The sequence below is a fragment of the Pollachius pollachius genome (assembly GCF_949987615.1).
Source record: "Pollachius pollachius genome assembly, chromosome: 20".
NCBI lineage: Eukaryota > Metazoa > Chordata > Actinopteri > Gadiformes > Gadidae > Pollachius > Pollachius pollachius.
Genome location: NC_136953.1, coordinates 2,158,795 through 2,181,433, shown reverse-complemented (window position 1 = coordinate 2,181,433; position 22,639 = coordinate 2,158,795). Strand labels below are relative to the sequence as shown.

The 22,639-nt window shown below is 43.8% G+C and overlaps 1 protein-coding gene across 1 annotated transcript in view; it reads right to left on the bottom strand.

Annotated features, from left to right (window-relative positions):
- Nucleotides 1–22,639, bottom strand: part of clasp1a (cytoplasmic linker associated protein 1a) — a 133,555-nt gene that overhangs the window by 8,000 nt on the left and 102,916 nt on the right. The window contains exon 35 of the mRNA XM_079757971.1: nucleotides 10,095–10,285. Coding sequence (XP_079614097.1) covers nucleotides 10,095–10,285 — 191 coding nt within the window. The remainder of the gene's footprint in view (nucleotides 1–10,094; nucleotides 10,286–22,639) is intronic.

The window sequence follows — 22,639 nt, the reverse complement described above, 5'->3', positions numbered from 1 at the left end:
ACGCGTTTGGTGTGGCCGTACCGAGTTAGCTACATATACATCCAAATGGACTCTTTGCTCATTTAAGGCATCCTGTTGAGGGGGTTATGAGAGGGTGGAGGAGCATGTGTTGCAAGATGCAGTATTAACGCGATATTAATACATATTAATATATAATAATGCAGTAGGCTATTAATTAATATTAATATTAGGTGGGACAGTTTCTCTCAAGAAATTTGAAAATAAAGTAATACTTCATTTATTACATTATTGTCAAATGTAAATTATGAAGATTATGCATGTTCCTTCTACTTCAGGTAGATTTAGGTGACAAAGAAGGCTACTTTTAGGTAGGCCTTAATGTCAACTAGCCAGCATTTTGGTTTCTGCTGTAATTAGTCAGGACTAGCTACAATATTTCATGATTTCGTTTAAATTGGACTTGGATGTTTTCACGAATAGCTAATAGTTAACTATGAGAGATTTATTTTGAATGTATTGACCATTGACACGACAGCACACATGCTTTCAATGAAAATGCTAGCTTAAGGTGGCTCAAAGCACATGGGGAGCAGGTGAGGAGCGACGGCGAGAGTGCTCAGGCAGGCTACCCATCTGGCAGGCTCGTTCTGGCGACGTGCTATGAATCGCTTTCAATTTGGATGGGTCATCTGCGCTGCGACATTGCTCCCTTGTAGTTAAAACACGATTACTGTCTGTCATGTTGTCTTTATGTGTAGCCTACATACAATCGTTAATTTATCTTTACATTTTCAATAGACCAAATAAACGCAAGATGACTGGAGGCCTAAGCAAGGAGGCAATGGCGGTTCTACACGGGGGCCCACGGGGGCCCGTGCCCCTGTGGACATGTCCCTGGCCCCCCCTGTGGCCCCACCGTGCTGACCAAATAAAACAATTATGAATTGATTATGATTTTACACGCGAGTGCCAAAAGCGGAACTAATGCGACGCAACGTTCTACACGGGTAAATTAGAGCGGCGCACCCAAACGGCGCACCCAAACATTGTTGCTGCACGTTCTACACGGGTAAATTAGAGCGGTGCACCCAAACGGCGCACCCAAACACTGTGTTGCTGCTGCTCGGTGAATGCGAGCTCAGCAAATACTCCTGGAGAAAGAAAGGAGCTACGATTTCTCCTGTTGCAAAAGTCGAAGGTAAGCAAAACGATTTAATCTTTTATGTGACTTGTTGTTCTTGTTGATCTTCCCGTGTTAAGTAGGGAGAGATGGTTATGCAACGAAGTGTAATGCATGCCCCTACGATTTTTTCTTCTAATAGCAGCTATCATGAAACGAGGAAAGAATATAGCATCCTTTTTTGCCCCAGTAAACAAAAAAGTGAAAGAAACAGCAGTGAGAGAAACAAGTCAAGGTATTGAGAGAGCTGAGGAGCAGGAAGAGGGAGAGTCGGAGGAGGTTGGAGAGAGGGCATGTGATGAACGTGAGGGCTCTGACACAGAGAGGGAAATTTCAGAGAGTGAGAAGGATGAAGAAGAGGGTGAGGAGGAAGAAAACATACAGAGACAGAGAGAGAAACAGCCAGAGGTACAGCAAGTAAATCCATGTGGATCAAGTACTGCAGGTTTGTGATGAAGAAGGTTATTTCTGTTTGCAAAGTAGTGCAATTACAATTTCATTGTAGGTCTACTGTGTATCCTTAAAATTATGCTTTCTGCTGTAAATTCAATTTGTGCCAATATGGCACAAACTTGAACTACATGCAGATATACATGCGTAAGTAAATAAATGTTGTAGTTGTGCTCTATGTTTACTGTACATCTTTCTACAGATATCAGCAAGTCCAAGAATGATGCACCAGTACAGCCAAACTTGAATATATTCCCAACCACTTTGATGGGGGACAGAAGACGGTGCTTCAGGCAAAACTGGTATACTCTTCATCCATGGCTTGAGTATTCTGTCATAATGGACTCTACATATTGCTATGCATGTAGAAATTTTAGCACACCAAAGGCCCCTGACACTGTTTTTGTTTCAACCCCTGGGTTTAGAAACTGGAAAAATGCAACTATGAGAAAGGCAGGGTTTTCAGTTCATGCAAAGTCTGAGCGACACAAGTGTGCGATGATAGCATGGCGGGATTATCAAAGTGCTGTTAAAAATGATGCAACACTAGCAGATATCCTTAACAAAGAACACACTAAACAAGTACAAGAAAATCTGGCATACATTAAAACAATTGGGGAAGTGCTGTTACTTACAGCTACACAAAACATAGCACAAAGAGGGCATGATGAATCTGAAGAGTCCAATAACAAAGGAAACTTTAGGGAAATTCTTAGCACAGTTGCTAACCACGACCCACTTGTTAAGAGAAGATTAACTTCTATTAACAATGCAAAGTACACAAGCAAGATCATCCAGAATGAGGTTTTGGGTTGTTTGGCAGAAATGGTTCGTTCTGAAATCATAGAAGAAGTGAAGAACAGTGAGGTTTTCAGCATCATGGCAGATGAAACAAAGGATGTTTCAAAAAGTGAACAGATTTCTTTCACACTCAGGTACTATTACAATGGGGCCATTAAGGAGAGTTTTCTCCATTTTGAATCTGCAGAGAGGTTAGATGCAGCAAGCCTAACTGGAAAAATAGTGAACTTACTGGAAAGTTACGGCCTGAACTACAAAAATAACCTTGTAGGCCAAGCATACGATGGCGCTGCCGTTATGAGCGGTAAACATTCAGGGGTTCAGGCAAGGATCAAAGAACAGGCTAAATTTGCCTTCTACATTCATTGTAGTGCACACTGTCTCAATTTAGTGTTAGTTGATGTAGTCAAAAATGTCCCAGAAACAGAGGAGTTTTTTTCTTTGTTACAGAGCCTTTATATTTTTACCTCTGGCTCATATGTGCACCCAAAATGGCTGTCTCTCCAAAAAGAAATGTATGGCAAAACAAGAGAGTTGCAACGTTTAAGCGACACATGTTGGGCATGCCGATTTCTAGCACTACGCAACATAATTGACACTCTACCTGCCCTTAAACGACTACTGCAACAGATTGCTCAAGAACGCCACGGTGAAAGAACTGTTGAGGCCCGAGGTCTTCTGCCTCAAATTGACCTACAATTTGTTGTGCACCTTGTCACTCTTAGTAAGTTGTTTGGGGAGACAAAACTACTGTCTGACATGTTACAGTCACAAACTGTTGATCTGGCTAGAGCTGTTGACTTGGTAAATGCTTTAGTCCAGACATTGAAAGACCACAGGCAGGAGTCTTTCTTTGATAAGTTGTGGGATGAAGCATTGACTATTTGTGAGCACTGTGATTCTGCACCATCAGTGGCAAAACGTCAGACAATGCTGAGCACCAGGCTCAGTGGCTACTGCACACTAAGCACTGTTGGTCAGAGGGAGGTAGAACGTGACAAAGCTATGTTTTGCACATCATTTTTCTATCCTGTAATTGACAGCATGCTCAAGGAGTTGAACAGACGTTTCTCCAATACCAACTGTGAGCTCATGACAAGCATACAGTCTCTCAACCCCCAGAGTGATGCCTTTTTAAAGGAGACAAATGTTTTTTCATTTGGCCGTTCGACAATGCAGACATTGATGATTTAGGGCATGAGCTCCATCAATTTAAGAGAGTTTTGGACAGAAAAATACAGAGTGGTGAAATTACAAATAAGTTGAGCTGGTTTGTTTTATTGAGCCATACAGGGAAGTTTTCTTTGAACTCTTTAGACTGTGCAAGATTGCCGTAACCCTTCCTGTAAGCTCAGCCTCTTGCGAACGCAGTTTCTCCACACTGAAACTGATCAAAACCTTCCTGCGGTCCACCACTACTGACATGAGACTCAGTGATCTTGGTGTCCTGAGCATAGAGTCCAGAAGGGCCAAGGCTCTGGATCTGGATGCATTTGTGGACCGTTTTGCCAGACAGCACAACCGCCGTATCCTGTTGTTGTAGTGTAGTGTTTACATTAATAGGTAATGTCACATTTTTATACCCTTTGTTGTACCCTGGAGGTTTGTTCACATTGAATTGAAACACTGTATTTGTACCCTGTACTGTATTTTTCATTTTTCTACGGCCCTACCTCCTTTAGCTTCAGGATTTAGGGCATGAGCTCCATAAATTGAGTGGTTAAGTTAAAAAGCCATGCAGTACAGTTGAGCTGGTTTGTTTTATTGGGCCATACAGGGAAGTTTTCTTTGTATTTTACTGATTTGAAAATAAAATAAATAAATCTTTAAATATCATTTTGTGCCTTTTTTTTGTGCCCCTCTGGTTGAACACCGGCCCCTCTTTGGCCCCCCTAGTAAAATTTGTCTAGAACCGCCACTGCAAGGAGGCCAAAGAAAGGCTTAAATGTCGCATTGAAGGACTCAGGAGACATTCACGACTGAAGGTGATGCACTTTAGGCAGTTTCATGGCATGCTTTCATTTCAGTAGCTTGTTAAGAAACATTCACAAAATCTGGTGGATTAAATTAATATATATAAAAAACAGACAAGGTAAATATCCATATTAAATCTAATATTTCATGCATTACACATTTGTTAAAGCAGAACTATGTATTTCATGTACTTAACACTTGTGTAGCTTAGTTAAGTGAATATAAAGGATTTGTATAACTACATTTACGTTTCAAATTATTTCAGGCAAAGGAAAGTCCAAAGCAATCAAGGTTTGACACCATGACACCTCCGCAGGACCAAGATGCTGAAGCCCCACCTCCCCATGATGAAGACGCCTTTGTTAATGTGCGTTCAGATCTGAATTCTTATGTTTATTTGTGAATGATTTTCTTGCCTTTTTTCAAACTACTTTTACTCTTTATTAATTATGTTAATTGATGTCAGTTTGTTAAAGCAATTAGCTTAACACAAGTAGTAATATTTCAAATTCAATTTTTTTGCACGTTGAGAATGATGATGGTAAATTAATTAATTTTAAGAGGGTATGTAGTCACAATTGGAACAGGCTGGTTGAAAAAAAGTACTTGATATTGGTCGTCTCTTTCCAGGACACAGACAGTGATGCGGATACCATCATTCTGGAATTGCCCGTTTCTTCTGCACCCTCAGGAGCCCAAGAAGTTTCAGAGCTAGAGAGGACTGAGAGTGTATTTGTAAGTGTCACTCTCCCTCTCCCCTTCTCTATCTCTTCCTCTCTCTGTCTCTCTCCTCTCTCCCTCTCTCACTCCTTCTCTCTCTCTCTCTCCCTTTCTCCCTCCCTCTCCATCGCTCTCCCTCTGTCCCTCTCTCTCCTCTTTCTCTCTCTACCTCTGTCCCTCTCTATATCTCTGCTCTCCCTCTGTCCCTCTCTCTGTCTCTCTGTCCCTCTTCCTCTCAGGTAATTTGTTTAACTGTATTGTTCTTTGTATCTTGCTATGGTTAAAACCATTTAAACAGCAGGTCTTTAACAGGTGATGCTGCACAACGTGTTTCATTGTACATTTTCTGTAGGCTTGTTTGGATGTTTAGGAACTTAAACTGAACCCTACATATATCAACTTTTATGTTTTTAAACTGAAGCCAGTTTTTTTATTTACAGCTAACCAGACAATCATTACAGATCAGTTCAGCTTCAGATGACAGCTTTGCAGCAGAAGTTAGCAGCATTGAAAACAGCGACAATGATTTTGTGCCAGATTCAGAAGAATCAGACTGTTCAGAAGAATCTGAAGAGGGGAAAAGCAGACGTCTGTCATCGACCCGTCTCTCATCTCCCAATGTGACCTTAGACAGCAGCGATGATAATTCATCTTCCATGATTGCAGCCCAACAGTCTTCCCCTCCCGAAGATAAGGAGACATCAACTCAGCCAGTAAATGATGACAACAGTGATGTTTCTGTAATGAAGTTGAAGAAGACTGCATATGGCCAAAGGGTGTATAACAAAAAGCAGTATTGCTTTTCCTGCCACAAACCATTCAGCAAAATGGCAAGGCACTTGGCCCAAGTGCATAAGGATGAGCTTGAGGTAGCAAGAGCACTTTCTTTTCGTAAGGGGTCTAAAGAAAGAAAGGTTATTCTTGATCTTTTGAGGAATAAAGGGAACCGTGACCACAACATAGAGGTTCTGAAGGCAGGCAAAGGTGAATTGGTGCCACGTCAACAAACAGCTGCCAAGCATGTGGACGTGAAGGACTACATGCATTGTTTACATTGCCATGGGCTGTTTCGACGAAAGTCTCTTTGGAGGCATATGCAAAGGTGTAATTTGGCCAAGAAGTGCCAGCCCACAAAGCCAGGCAGATCTCAAGTTCAAGCACTCTGCGCCTATGCACAGCCCGTCCCTGAAGGTGTAAGTAAGAAGCTATGGAAGCTCATAAGTGACATGAAGCAAGACGAAATAACACAGGCAGTTAAAAGTGATGTATGCATCATCAAATTTGGAGAACATTTATGCAACAAAATGGGCAGTGACAAAACTAAGCATGAATATATCAGAACTAAAATGCGTGAGGCTGGAAGGCTGTTGCTAAGTGCAAAGAAAATGGGACCGCTTCATGGAATCAAAGACTTTTTCACGCCCTCAAACTTCTGTCATGTAATTCAGGCTGTTAAAGATACAGCAGTATTCCAAGAAGACGAAGAGGTCTACAAAGTCCCCTCTTTGGCATTGAAACTGGGCCACACCCTCAAGAGAATGGCTGATATTGCTGAATGTGAGGCAATGATGGCAGGAGAGGAAGACAACATCAAAAATGTGAAACGGTTCAAGGAAATGTACACCACTAAATGGAATGAATGTGTGTCAGCATCAGCCCTGAAAACACTTAGGGAAGCAAAGTGGAACTGCCCAGAACTTCTCCCTTTTACAGAGGATGTCAAAAAAATGCATGTGCATCTGAACAACAATACTAAACTCTATCAAGAAAAAATAAAATCAGAAAAAAATCAAAAGAACTGGTCACAGCTTGCCAAAGCGACATTATGTGATCTGATCCTTTTCAATCGCCGGAGGCCTGGAGAAGTTTCAAAATTGAAGTTGAACACCTATCTTCTTCGAAACAATTCAGTCGTTCATTCCGATGTCGCTGATGCCTTATCGGAAGTTGAGAAAAAGCTCTGTCAGCATTTTCAACGGATTGAGGTCAGGGGCAAGCGAGACAGAAAGGTCCCAATACTCCTTACTCCAGGCATGCTGGATTCCATGGAGCTCCTTGTAAATACTCGTCAAACATGTGGTGTACTGGATGAAAACATTTTCTTTTTTGCAACGCCCATGACTGAGAAATCCTACTTCCACGGCGCATCCAGCATCAGAAAAGTTGCCCAGGAGTGTGGGGCCAAATTTCCAAAGGCTCTGTCATGCACAAAGCTGCGTAAACATGTGGCTACCGTCTCAAAAGTTCTTAATCTAAAGGACACTGAGATGGACCAGTTAGCTGATTTCATGGGACATGACATCAGAGTACATAGAAAGTTTTACAGGCTGCCTGAAGGGACGCTGCAGCTAGCCAAAATCAGCAAGGTGCTGTTAGCCCTGGAACAGGGAAGAGTTGCAGAATTCAAGGGTAAAAATCTTGATGAGATCAATCTTGAGCCTAATGGTAAGACACAAGACATTGCAGTTGTTATTGTACACTATTCACAGCTGTTTAGTACAGCTACAAGTAAAGCATGCATTTTTCTCCACATTGCAGAGAAGGTGGATTTAGGCAGTAACGTGTCTGAAAGTGACGATGAAGAGAGTGAGAATGAGGCGCCACAGCCAAGGAACGACACCAGTCTCCTTCAACATCTAAAGGTAAGGTAGTCTGGTATGATGAAAATTCACACATTGCAATTCTAGGCCCAATTGAAACTGTCTTGTTCCTGCAGACTTACAAGTATACCATTGTTTATGTATGTCTTTCAGAGGAATGTTTGGTTAACAGCCAGTCGTCAAGGGTGAATGAAAGGCAACAGCCAAAGAAGCAAAGCCAATCCCCTTCAAATTCTACAGGTAATGTAGTGGCTTGAGGATGAACTTGCCTGCTTCATCATTGAAAGCTTAATTGCATTAAATCTCCCTCGTATTATTCCTCTGTTTAGTTGACTGCCAGTCTTCAAGGGTGAGTGAAAGGCACCAGCCAAAGAAGCGAAGCCAATCCCCTTCAACGTCTACAGGTAATGTAGTGGCTTGAGGACGAACTTGCCTGCTTCATCATTGAAAGCTTGATTGCATTAAATCTCCCTCATATTGTTCCTCTGTTGAGTTGACTAAAACAATATTACAACATTTACAACATTACATTTTATCTTTCTTGTTTAATTTTATCAAGGTCTTACTGTGCAACCTTTGTGCGGTATCAATAGGCTACTGTTGCTACGTGTTGAATGCTTTTATTTTTTTATATTTATGTTTTGTGTATGGTGTGCCAAAAATCATGAAGTGTTTCTTTTGATTTGATTTCCAGAGGAACTTCCAAAAGCCCAGATGTCTACAAAAGGAAGAAAGATGCCTTCAAAGTCAGGTAAAGAGTGAAAATCGCTGAACTGAGAACTTGCCTGTGTCGCCATAGTAATGAACTGAAAGATCTTTTAGTAGAATTTTGGCCAAATGTTTATGTGATGTTTTCTGATGCCTAAAACTAAGAAAACTATGAATTTATCTAAAGTTAACATATTCTTTGTCATACAATGCTAACTTACCTTTGCACTTTGATAAACAGGTGCTGAATCTGACAAACATAATCTGAAAATGACATTTTCACTAAGTCCCACAGTGTCTGCATCTGTAATCACGCACCTGAAATTGTAGGTCTCCAGAGTTATGGTGGTTTCTTAGCTTGGTATTAAATGCAGGCCAGCTTAACTATAACAGACAATGCTCAAGCACAGTGTTTCTCAAACTATGGGCCGGGGAACGGCGCCGGTCTGCAACGAGGTGCACACTGGTCCGCAGGGCAAAGAAAAGACAAATATATGTTTCAGGCTAAAGATCTAAAAGGCATGAAAGTCTAAACTAAGGTAATGACCTTTATGGTTTACTGAATTGGTTGGGTTCTTCCCACAGAATCTGCCAAATAGTATGTATGATTCTTTTACATACTGTATAGGCTATATCAAATTGTTTTATATTTTCAATGGGGGGTGGGGGTTTGACGAGAGTGCGACGATGTCCAGGTTGGCCCTGTGACCCTAAATTCTGACATGACTGGGCCCTAGGCCCGAGAAGTTTGAAAAACCCTGCTCTTGCATCAATTGCTTGTATAGCATATACTCAAAATGTTTAAACGATGAGAAAAATTACCATTTTAAAACTAAATGTTGTGATTTTATGTGTAATAAGAAAGTGGACAGAAGAAGAGGTGAAGGCGGTTGAGGACAAACTCTTAGATTGCATCACATCTGGCAGGGTACCAGGGAAAAGACAATGTGAAGACTGCATCAGGTCAGCTCCTTTAGTTCTCAACCATAGAACCTGGGAAACAGTGAAGTTTTTCGTCAAGAACCGAATAACAGCATACCAGAGGGACTTTGGTAAAAGAAAATGAATGTAATTGAATGACTATTTAAAGTGCTTGGAGTTCTTGAAGTCTGTTAAATCGTTTCTGTTGTGATTGCATTCAAGCAAGCACCCATTTCAATGAGTTTCATTGTGGCTTAACTCAAATGTTGGCTGTTACACTTCTGTGTATGTTCAACAGCTATGAGGAATAAAGTTGAGTAAGAACTTATTTTGTCAAATGATTCATTTGAATGTTGCAATGCATTATTATAGCGGCAGCCACAAACACCTGCTGACATGTATATGAATTTGTTTATTTAAAGATTTTGAGGTGAGGTCCACATTGGTAACCTTTGAAACACACACAGTCGTATGTGTGTGTCATATGCTAATACAAATTAGCATATGAAAACATTACGTCACAGGTCCCCTCGAGGGTGTTCTACCTGACGGGGTCCCCAGCAGTTGGTCAAATGTCAGGTCTCACTTCTGAGGGTTATACTGAAGTTTTCAAGTGATGGCTGTTATAACAGCTGCACATGGTGTGTGGATCAGTTTCTGCCTTGTATGTAGACCACTCAGAAAGGGTGGTTCCCACCAGGCTACAATTTGTCATGTGTCCCCACCAGGTAGCAAAAACAGGTATGCATACGTGTGTGTGTGTGTGTGTGTTTGCGTACGTCTCTGTCCCCCAGGGTCTCCAGCAACAGCAGCAGGATGGTCTTGAAGTGCTCGTTCCATAGGGCCAGGCTGTCCTCCCTGGTCAGCTTCAGCAGGTCCACCAGCGCCCCTTTGCGCTCCTCTGTCCGCTCGTTGTGATTGGACAGCTCCTTGAGCAGGTCTGCCACCAGCTCAGAGTGGTCCGGCCCAGCTGAAGGACAGTGGAGACGTGCGTTGGACATTCGTTTCATTTTGTTGCACTTATAAAAATAAATAAGCCTTTCTCAACTGACTGTCTAGCTAGCTCTCTGCTATCTGTCGGTCATGTACAAGGCTGTAGTGTTAAAATCAGAGGTGGGTAAACTATGAATTCTATGATCAGATGGACCACGATGCAGTAAGACAAGGCCGCATGGTGTCCGCACGGCGTAGGCCTATAATTTGTACCATACCGGGCCGGTGTCATCAGTGTCAAAATTGTTGGTTATGGTTATGATGATATTGTGGTTAAGGTTGAATGTTCATTTTGTGAAAAGAAATGGGATACTACCTGCAATAGATTACCCAATGTTTTTATCCAATGCACATGTGTGGCAATTAGAATGTACCAAGGACATCATTGAGTGCTCTCTCATGCCTTCACACAGTCACTATATCCAATTCTGTCCACTGTCCTTCTCTCCTGTCTGTTTCTTATCCTGCTCCATCTCCTCTCTCTGTTTCTTCCCTTCCTGTATCTCCTCTATTTTCTCTGTATCTCCTTTATCCGTCACTTCATTATCTGTTCCTCTTCTCTCTGTTCCTCCTCTCTCCTTTTCTCCACTGACTGGTGCACCTCTTTCTTTATTTCCTGTTGTACTATCCTCCTCTTTTTCTCCTCCCTTTCTTTGACCTCCTGTTCCTCCTTTGAGAATTATGCCCTTGGTACACCTGGTAGGCAGCCTCACACTTTTAGCTTACTGGCTAATCTACCCCTTGCTAAAAGACATACCAAAGCAAGTCTGAATGTCTAATCAGCTGCTACAGCCAAGCTTCACGTTCACAAACGTTTCTGTTTAGAGAAGCATCTTAAGAAGGGCGAAGGGGAGAGGGAGCTTTCTGAGAAAACTTTCTGCCAAAGTAAGCGTGTCTTTTACCTCCCTACGAAGTGATGACATGCACCAACATCATCCACACCTATTAGTTGTGACTTTTAACCTGAGATTGCATTGTAAGAGAAAAATAAGCTTTGTTACACGCTGTACAGCAACGCAATAAACATAACTCAGCAGCAAAGAGCTGTGTACAATTAGTGCTATCCATTTGTATGGTACGCCGGTAAGTCCGATCTGCTCTAGCGAGAACGTGACGTCATTACCTGGCTTGCAGTACTTATAGCTTTCCCGTTTCTCATTGGCTAGTAATTTTTATTGTTAGCTACATTAGCCTCTTTAGCAAACCAGCTTGAAAACAAGCAACACAACTTTACATTGTATTGCACGCACAGCTTGATCTTGCAATGCATAAATTGGTGACCGGAATAAAGTAGCAATGTAATCAAGTGTGTGAGAGCATTTAAAATCTACATCAAAATGACCAAGATGATAGAAATACAAAGAGAATAATGGTGTTATCCATTGGTATGGTACGCCAGTATGTCCTAGTTGTAAGGCGTAAATCTCCCAGCTTTCTTGCGGCATTTCACGGAGGAACTTTTGGTCGGTCCCACTTGCTATTCGGAAAGTAGAGCGAGTTCAGTGAGGCTGACTCTACGACTCGACAACAAAAATGGCTGCGCCCTTGAAGAGATTTATTGTATTTGTATTTGTATCATGATGGTCATTTTAATTTAGATTTGAAATGCTCTTACACATTGCTACTTTATTCCGGTCACCAATGTATGCATTGCACGGTCTTGCTGCGTGTGCAATACAATGTAAAGTTGTGTTGTTTGTTTTCGAGCTGGTTTGCTGAAAAGGCTAATGTAGCTAACAATAACAATGACTAGCCAATGAGAAACGGGAAAGCTCTAAGTGCTGCAAGCCAGGTATGTCACGTTCTCGCTAGAGCAGGTCGGACGTAGCGTCGTACCATACAAATGGATACCACCATAAATCTCTTTATAGGGCGCAGCCATTTTTGTTGTCCAGTCGTATGGTCGGCCTCACTGAACTCGCTCTACTTTCAGAAAAGCGAGTGGGACCGACCAAAAGGGGGCGTTCCTCAGTAAAATGCCGCAAGAAAGCTGCGAGATATACACCTTACGACTAAGACGTTTCGGCGTACCATACAAATGGATAGCGCCATTAGTGGTAACGTTATCTTCACTGACTGAATGCGTCATCTTATGCGAACCAAAACAACCTTAAAAATAACGTGAAGTATTGCTCTTTGGACATACTTTGTAATCGAGGCCTTGTGTTTGCATTTTTTTTAGGAGAGACGCTGCAGGGACACTTCAGAAATCACCTAATATCTAATTTACGACTCAACGTGCCACAAACCGCATCAAGGTGTATCAAGCCACTGATCAATAGAGACAAACTGCCGATTCCTGATAGCCGGCGCAACAGGCACTGATTGATCAAACACACACATGTACCATAATGCAGCGCAAAAATGATACAAATAAATTGTTTGTGCTTGTGTAGGCACGACACATGAAATGTTGCCAATTGTAAAATTACACCAAAATATTTAGAAAGACGTAAAAGGCATGTAAACGTAAACGTGGATAAACTACGCACTAAGGTGTAAACGCTATTTGGAGGTGCGTAAACGCTATTTCCATGAGAAACACTGTTTTTTCTTTATATTTAAAGCTTTCATTGGGAAACAGCCACCTTACGGAACATGCTTGATTGGGACCCAGAGACCTGTTGTACCCTGTCCAGTGAGCTGCTCCTCCTAAAGGTTCCTGAGCTCACTCCAGCCTAGGAATGACTGCCTTTTCATTCAGTGCTCCTAACTCATGGAATACTCTCCAGAGCAACTTAAAAATTACTGCTCTTCCTACTTTTGGTTTAATTAAATCTATGATTTCTGAATTGTACACATCCCGCTGTAATTGTTCTAGCTGATTTAATTCTCATTAAGTATTTCATCCTATTTTATTCCTGCTCTTTTGTATTATATATACATTTAATAGATATATTTTATCGTAATTGTTATATGTTATCCTTGTTGTTACGTTAGGCAAGGGTTAATGAAGTAGACCGAGACGGAGCTGCAAACAACGTGTTTACTCTTGAACCGCAAGACCTCTGTGTCCCCCTAAATGGGTCTGTGCAACAACATACATATAGCTCCGCTATATTCTTTACACAACATCTCCCCCTTAAGTAATAAGTCCCTCCAATAACAAACAGGGTTCACTGTTAACACTCGAACAGTTATCTCAACCTATATAACTATATATTACCTAAAGCTTAATATTGTAGGTTCCTTAGTAACACTCTTGTAAGGTATCACATAAAGCACAAAACTGTAAACATAAACAAAAACTTAAACCCTCTTACAGGTATCACATAAAGCATAGAGCTGTAAACATAAACAGAGAACTTAAATCTAACAAGTGCACAACTTTCCGCTGTTTTTTCTCTTCACCAGCTCATACTACAGTCCAACAGCCCTTAGAGATCTAGACGCCCCGGCGGCAGTGAGACACGACCTGAAGAGGTCACATATGTGTTATTTGCCTCTGTATGTGTGTGGCTCTTTGATTCCCTAGTAGTGTCAGTGGGTGTGTCTGTGTTACCTGGATTTTGGCCTGTATCAGGTGTTTCGTCTGTGTCTGGTGTTGTCTGGGGCTGTGTATTTTGTACTGGGCGCAAGTGGGTGCGATTACGCCTGAGCTGTCCTTCATCAGTGTGAATGAGGTAGGACCTAGGTGTTACCGCCTTCTGAATGACAGTGCCCTGCTTCCTCTCTCTTGTCAGCCACATGTCCTGACCTGGCTGCAGCTGTGGCAGGGAGCGAACTCTGTGACGCAAGTTGTAACGGCGTTGTTGGTCCTCCTTCGCCTGCTTTTCAGACCTTCTGAAACCCTTGATGTTCGGCCACCGAGGATGGAGCGTTGCTGGATGTTGTGGTATGTCGGAGCGAATTTGTCTTCCCATAAGAAGTTGTGCTGGGGAGTAGCCACTCTCCAACGGCGTAGCCCGATATGTCTGTAGCGCTTTTGCTTTGTCACCTCCTCCTTTCCACAATCCTTTAACTGTGGTCACCGCCCGCTCTGCCTCTCCGTTTGCCTGGGGGTATCTGGGGCTACTTGTGACATGAGTAAACCCATACTCCATGGCAAAGGTCTCGAACAGTGAACAACTGTATTGCGGCCCATTGTCAGAAACGACAGTCTCTGGTGTTCCATGGCGACCAAAAACATCCTTGAGGGCAGCTACAACAGTCACAGCTGAAGCTACCTTGAGACGGGCTACCTCTATGTACTGTGAAAAATAGTCCACTACAAGAAGATATGTCTCATTTTCCCAGAAAAACAAGTCTGAGCCAACTCGTTTCCAGGGTCTATCTTGCACAGGTGTGGTCAGCAACGGTTCTCGCTGTTCTGCCCTATGCTGTGAGCACGTGCTGCAGTTTTCCACCATCTGACTGATTTGGACAGATAGTCCTGGCCACCAGACTGACTGGCGGGCCCTCGCTCTGCATTTTATGATCCCTTGGTGCCCACAGTGGAGATTATGAAGAATCGTCTCATGTCACGTGGGATCACAATCCTTTGGCCTCTGAGAAGTAGCTGTCCAGTCAGTGTGATGTTACCCTTTTCAGAAGGGGGCTAGCTCTGGGGGGAGCATATGTCTTTCTGGCCACACCATCTCACAGTACCTGATCAGCTTCGCACAGACCGGGTCAGTTTTCTGTCACTCTATAATTTCTTTCAATCTGGGCTCTGTGGCAGGAAGACTTTGAGTGGGGCCCTTGACAATGTGTCAGCAGTTATCAAGCTTTTACCCGGCACATGTACAATGTCATAAGTAAACCTCAGCAGCCTCAGTCTAAATATCAGCACTCTCGGGGGAAGTTCGTCGAGAGCCTTGGTGCTTAGCAATGGCACTAGTGGCTTGTGGTCTGTCTCTAATCTGAATTTCAGTCCGATGAGATAGGAGGACAGACGCTCACATGCCCACGTAGCTGCCAGAGCTTCTTTCTCTATTTGTGCATAGTGTTTTTCGGTATCAGACATACCTCTCGAGATGAACACAATGGGTCTCCATGTTCCATCTGGCTGCTGTTGAGTTAGGACCCCCCCTAGTCCAAACGATGAGGCGTCCGCCGACACGCATGTTTCAGCTGTCGGTGAGTATGCAGCCAACACCTGTGTGGAACTCAGTTCTGCTTTGAGCCTTTGAAAGGCCTCCTTCTGTGGCTCTTCCAAACACCACTCGTTCTTTCCACATAGCAGGTCTTTGATCGGGCGTGTGTAGGATGCAAGATGGGGCAAAAACTTACTGAGGTAATTGGCCATTCCCATCACTCTCTTCACCCCTTCGATATCTGTTGGTGCAGGCATCTCTTGTATTGCTTTAATCTTCCCTGGGTCAGGTGTCACCCCGTCCACAGTGACACAATGGCCCAGAAACATCATACTGTCTTTTGCAAACTCAAATTTTTCCCCATTTAGTGTCAGTCCCTCTTCCTTGAGTTTTCGTAGGACCTGACGCAGTCTCTCATTGTGCTGGGTCTCGTTCTCGCCATACACAAGTATGTCATCTGCGAGACACACTGCACCTGTGCATCCTTCCAGCACCTGAAACATGCTACGCTGAAAGTGTTCGGGCGCCGAGCTGATTCCAAACGGTAGCCTATTGAACGCATACCGCCCGAACGGGGTAATGAAAGTCGTCAGCAGCTTGCTTTCATCTGACAATGGGATCTGCCAGAAGCCCGACGTGGCATCCAGCTTTGAGAAGATTTTCGCCCCAGCGAGCATTCCCAGAGTATGATCTACGGCTGGGAGAATGTGTCTCTCTCTCAGAACCCACTTATTTAAGTGTGTTAAGTCCACGCTCAGCCGTATTTTTCCATTGGGCTTGGGTAAAACGACAAGGCCAGCACACCATGGTGTAGGTTGTGTCACTTTGGAAACCATCCCCATGCTTTGCATACGGTCAAGCTCTGTTCTCACCTTATCACGCAGTGGGAGAGGCACACGCCGTGGAGAAGACAGGGCGTATGGGACAGCATCCGGCTCCAATGCAATCGTGTAGGGCTCCTTTAATTTTCCCAGACCCGAGAATACAGTGGGGAACTGAGCTTTGAAAACCTCCTGTTGCACTTCCACTGTATGGACACGCTTCACTAGCTTGAGAGCCATAATCGCTGGGAGACCTAAAAGAGGCTTTGTCAGTTCATCAACAACATACACTTTAAGTTGCCTTCTCTTTACTGGTCAGGTACCCTTCAAAACATCCTTTAACGTCCAGTCGGTGATGCCCTGGTCCATACAACACCTTACTAGGCTTTAGTGTTCCACGTATTTTACTGGAATAAGTGCTGCTCGGAATTGCAGTAACTGCAGCTCCTGTATCTAGTTTGAATGCAGTCTCCTCACCGTTCAGCTGCAGCACTCCCAACCATTCTTCCTCTTCACCCGAGCGTACTTCTCCCAAAAACGCAAACTCCTCGTCTTCCGAACTAGTGTGCCCCTGTGTAATGTCATGCACACTCTTGGCTGACCTCGTTTTTTAGCGAAATGTCCTTTTTTATGGCACTTCCTACATTCCTCATTACGGGCAGGGCAGTCTTTCCAGAGGTGTCTCTTGGCATAGCCACAGTTGCCACATTCTGTGGGCTGGCTATCCGCTGTGTCATGAAATCCTTTATGCCCTTTGATGTGTTTTTTGTGTATCGCTTCAACATGCCCTGCTGAAGACTCTGCCCCTCTCAGCACAGGCTGTTGCTTTTTTACCGCTGCACTTTGTCATTGCCTTAGCTAATGTCAGTTCTGCGTCTAGCTGTAGACTCTCCGATAGCTTAGCATCTAGAATGCCGACCACTATTCGATCCCTTATCAGCTCTTCCCTCAGAGCCCCGAACTGACAATGTTCTGCAAGCGTGTGCACCGCTGTGATAAAAGATACCACTCTCTCACCCGGCTGTTGACTTCGGCGATTAAAGCATGCCCTTTCATAGATCACGTTCCTCTTGCTGACGCAGTGCTTTTCAAACGCATCAATCACCGACTCATACGACTTCTTGTCGTTATCAGACAGAGGTAAAACACTGAGGATGTCTTCTGCATCGTCACCAGCTGCATACATAAAAGCGTTCACCTGGAATTCCTCTGACTGTTTGTCCAGCCCTGATGCAATTCTGTAGCGTTCGAACCGCTTCATCCATCTCGGCCAGTCATTTGTATTGGAGAAGTCGAATTTATTGGGCGGGATTAGCTGTGGTGCTGCATGTTGGTGCTGCTGCTGCTGTCGGTCTTGCATCTTGTTTCTTTTTTTTTTTTTATTTCTTCCCCGTATTTCCTTACTGCCCCACTTCTGACACCATGTTACGTTAGGCAAGGGTTAATGAAGTAGACCGAGACGGAGCTGCAAACAACGTGTTTACTCTTGAACCGCAAGACCTCTGTGTCCCCCTAAACGGGTCCGTGCAACAACATACATATAGCTCCGCTATATTCTTTACACAACACTTGTTATTGTGTTTATTGTGTATGCTTGTCGCCACTGTAAATAAGGGAAACCTCATTATGGGATTCCGCATGGGAAGTGTTATCGTTTTACAGAAGCTACCCTGGGAATCCAGAGTTCTCGCGTGAGCACAATTTGAATTTACTCAGAGAGTCACTCTGGGAATGAGTTCAACCCCCCGATTCCACTGGATCCAAACTTTTACCAATCACAGAGGTGTATTTAATATAGGCAGGCCAGAAGCAAGCTAAACAATGACGACAGCGCTGCGAAGGAATCAGTCCAGAATCAGTCAGTAAACATTGCAGTTGGCTACGGATGAACAGCAGTTGTTTGAAACGGCTTTGGCTGCTACAATAAAAGAGTTAGACTTGGCTTTTCCTAGAATAGAGGAACAGAAGATGGCGCTCTGAGCTTTCCTTTGCAAGAATGACGTTTTTGCTGTTTTACCAACCGGTTACGGCAAAAGTCTAATCTATCGGATGGCTCCGCTGGTAGCTTAGCGTATGGGGCTCTGGATACGTCACCTTGTGTATTCTTCTGATTGTTCGTAGTGTTATCCAATTGCGTCAGTGATATTTTCAAATGCATGCTTGGTGCCGCCCCTCAAGTTGGGGCATTTTCATTACTCATTGCCAGCTTTCTAGATGTGGGTCTGGATTTCCAGGCTAGTTCTTCTGGGTGTTAAAGTTATTCTTGTTGCTCCATGACTGTATTAGTGAAGTGGGTCATATTCTGAAGTCGGTCGCAAACTTGAGGACAAATCCACTTAAGTGAAGCCATGCATCTCTTTGAATACTGGAACATCATAACTTTTCCAATACACCCCCAAAAAACATTGAAAAAACCTGACCTTTCACTTTAATTTAAAAAACTCTAATTTCAAAGGAATCATAATTTCAACCAAAAATGAAACACAAAATGGAGATTGTGTAAAATTGCAGACTGCACAGGATGATATCAATGCTGGTTCCGTAGGAAGAGTAAGTGGAGGAGGCTGTGATGGAGGAGGTGAGGGGAGGGAGGGAGGGAGGGAGGGAGGTAGGGTCTATGTATCTTTACCGGGAGCAAAGACTTTGGGGAGCGTAGCCTTGTTTTCTGCACCCTCGTTTCGGTGGGCTGGAGAAGAGGAGAAAGAGGAATGGGGGGAGGTAGAGGGATGGGGTGAGGTAGAGGGGTGGGGGGAGGTAGAGGGATGGGGGTGAGGTAGAGGGATGGGGTGAGATAGAGGGATGGGGGTGAGGTAGAGGGATGGGGTGAGGTAGAGGGATGGGGTGAGGTAGAGGGATGGGGTGAGGTAGAGGGATGGGGGGAGGTAGAGGGATGGGGTGAGATAGAGGGATGGGGTGAGGTAGAGGGATGGGGTGAGGTAGAGGGATGGGGTGAGATAGAGGGATGGGGTGAGGTAGAGGGGTGGAGGTGAGGTAGAGGGGTGGAGGTGAGGTAGAGGGATGGGGTGAGGTAGAGGGATGGGGTGAGGTAGAGGAATGGGGTGAGGTAGAGGGATGGGGTGAGGTAGAGGGATGGGGTGAGATAGAGGGATGGGGTGAGGTAGAGGGATGGGGTGAGGTAGAGGGGTGGGGGTGAGGTAGAGGGATGGGGTGAGGTAGAGGGATGGGGTGAGGTAGAGGGGTGGAGGTGAGGTAGAGGGATGGAGGTGAGGTAGAGGGATGGGGGTGAGGTAGAGGGATGGGGTGAGGTAGAGGGATGGGGTGAGGTAGAGGGATGGGGGGAGGTAGAGGGATGGGGTGAGATAGAGGGATGGGGTGAGGTAGAGGGATGGGGTGAGGTAGAGGGATGGGGTGAGATAGAGGGATGGGGTGAGGTAGAGGGGTGGAGGTGAGGTAGAGGGATGGGGGTGAGGTAGAGGGATGGGGTGAGGTAGAGGGGTGGAGGTGAGGTAGAGGGATGGGGTGAGGTAGAGGGATGGGGTGAGGTAGAGGGACGGGGTGAGGTAGAGGGGTGGAGGTGAGGTAGAGGGATGGGGGTGAGGTAGAGGGATGGGGTGAGGTAGAGGGGTGGAGGTGAGGTAGAGGGATGGGGTGAGGTAGAGGGATGGGGTGAGGTAGAGGGACGGGGTGAGGAAAAGGTTGGATGGAGTTGGGAGGGGTAACAGAGAGTTAATAATGAGAGATTTGATTGCCGAAACAACCGCACGCATTCACAAACACACATCTTTTATTTATTACGAGAGTTTTTACTCAACCTCTAGTTGTAATTAAACCCATAGCTAAAATGTGGAAACCCCAGTCAGTAATGTAACAAATTTCTGAGCGCATATTATAATAACATTTTGCCTATAATGTTACAACGTCTAACATGTTGGTTCACCTATTGCGTAATGAAGCAAGCATAATAATTTTCTCCTTACATTATGAAGCAAGCATAATCATTTTCTACTTATGAGCCCTTTTCACACAGGTGATTCACGCTTGATGCTTTATATGCGGACATCAATGTCATTTAATAATCAGTATAATCAACGGGGGGTTTAGGGGGGTGAGCTTGCAAGGGGCGGAATATGACTTAGGGTCTAAGTTCGCACGAGGCGGGATAAGTGTGGCCGCTGTCACTGTAGTTTGTTTTGGTTTGAACACAGATACAATGGAGGCAGAACGGGCAGAAGTCATCACGATCATCTTAAATTTGGCTAAAATTATGCATCATATATTCCGTTGCATCCACAAAGTCTGAAGCATCGATCGATGAAAGATTAGAGCATGAGTTAGAGACAAATAGAAGAAACGATGAAGAAGAAAGGCATCGCGAACGACTGCGTAACCGGAGAAATTAATTAATTTCACAAATAACAAACACTGGGACAAATGTAGTTGATTTCTGTGTTTAACTGAGAAAACCGAGTGGAAGGACGGGACCCTATAATGTTCAGCTAACTGTTAAAAAATCTATATATAGTGCAGCTGTGAACTAATGTATTGTCATTTCTTGTATGATGTGTACTTTTAGGGTTATGATAATACCTATCTTTAGCGTTTACCAAAAATGACTCAAGTGCCAAAGCAGTGCCAAAATTTTTATATTTTTTTAACCATTCAGCGAACAAAAGGCAACAGGCTGATAATCATTTAGGGGGCCACTCAATGACGTGCGTCATCAACACGTCCACTCAAGTGGTTTGAAAAATACAGACTTTCTACTCCTCATTCACGTATAATGTAATTTACATTTCCTACGTAGAAAATACTACCTCTGGAATAGTATTATTCAGGAGATTTTCAGGGTACAAAAGGTCAGGATATGTTGTTCACACACACGGCCCATCAGGAGAATAGCAGGAGAATAACAGGACTTACACGTGTGTCTGGAAGCAGCTAGTGTGTGAGCATTTGATTATATTATAAAATGAGTCAATTTATGGTTTACAGGGGTGATTGTTCAAAGGAAAGTGTAGTTTAATATGCATGCAAATCAATTATTCAATAGCTTTTACTGTTATTCAGGGCTCAAAGTTCATTGACATTTAAAAAATGCATGGCAACTACTATTGGTTAGTTAAAAATAATAATAACAAACAGCTGAAAATTGTGTTCATTTACAGAAGACCTTAGTGAAATAAACCAAGTGTAACAACAGCTAAGGCAGCAACCTACCTTACTGTAGTGAATTAAAGCATAGGCTTGTGTGGGGGAGGGGGAGAAGGGGGGGGGGGGGGGGGGTGAGGGCAAGATTGCTGATTCTACATTGGTTGCCTGACTTGAGATATTTTTTTTTTTTTACCAGAAGAATACGTCATTGAGATTAAACATCTCTTCAACTGAGCTGGCCAAGACAGGCAGCACTGTAGCCTACAGTCACACATAGCCTACACACAAAACATTAGAAAAATAAAACAACTAAAACAGACAGCAGGTGGGAGGGGGGATATCAATATCGCAAGACATTTCTGGAGGCTCAAGGAGGCGAGCAATATTACATTTTAGCAACAATGTGTAGTCTTGTGGTGAACTCTATAGAAATAATTCACCATGCTGTATTATTAACATGTTTTCGTTCTGTGTTATAGGGCATCTGTCTCTTAAAGATCCAACGACTTGTTTGTTGATATGCCGGTTGGTGCGATGTTTGAATTTAACAGTTTTTTTATGATAAAATAACCGACCTGCCGTTGGGTTGACGACGTGAGAAATTGTCTCTTGACTTCTTATATCGCAATTTCTACAGTCTATAGACAGAATGTCCTACCTGGGAGAGTTTGTCGACGGCAGGGCGGGGACAAACTCTCCCAGGATATCGCAAGACATTGCAAACACTCCCATCAATATCGCAAGACATTGCGGGATGCTCAAAGAGGTGAGTTATGTTTAAAAAGTTTAGCAAAAAAGTGTAGTCTATAGACATAACATCTCAGCTGGGAGTTTGTCGACGGCAGGGCTGTTATCTTGTTGTTGCCGTAGTCTTGCAACGATTGTGTCCGCGCGCGTGTGTGCGGTGTGTATCTGCACGTGCATATGTGTGCGTGCGTGTGTACATGCGTGTGTGTGTGCGTGCATGCGTGCCGTGTGTGCGTGCGTGCTGTGTCTGTGTGTATGAGCTGCAGGCTGCCTGGCACATGCACACTTGATCAGGTGTGGAGGAGTAACTTGTCCGACAGGCCTGCTATTATATAGTAGTATGATTTTTAAAAGTCCCCTGGTTTCTGATTATGCTGTCTAGTTTCCTTACTTCCCAATGAAATAATTGGGATGACGTACATTTCAAATGTTTAATGGGCACGCCTGCCCATTAAACCGTGTACATCTCATTGAGTAAAACAACCAAACAAACAACAAACAAGCCTGCAAACACTGACAACCGTTTCAGTAGCCTTACAAAAAGATTTACTTTCACATCAATATATGTCCTATCGGCATCAGGGTTCGGGAGGATTGCGCATTAATAAACATCTTTCATTACTAACATATTTAGGA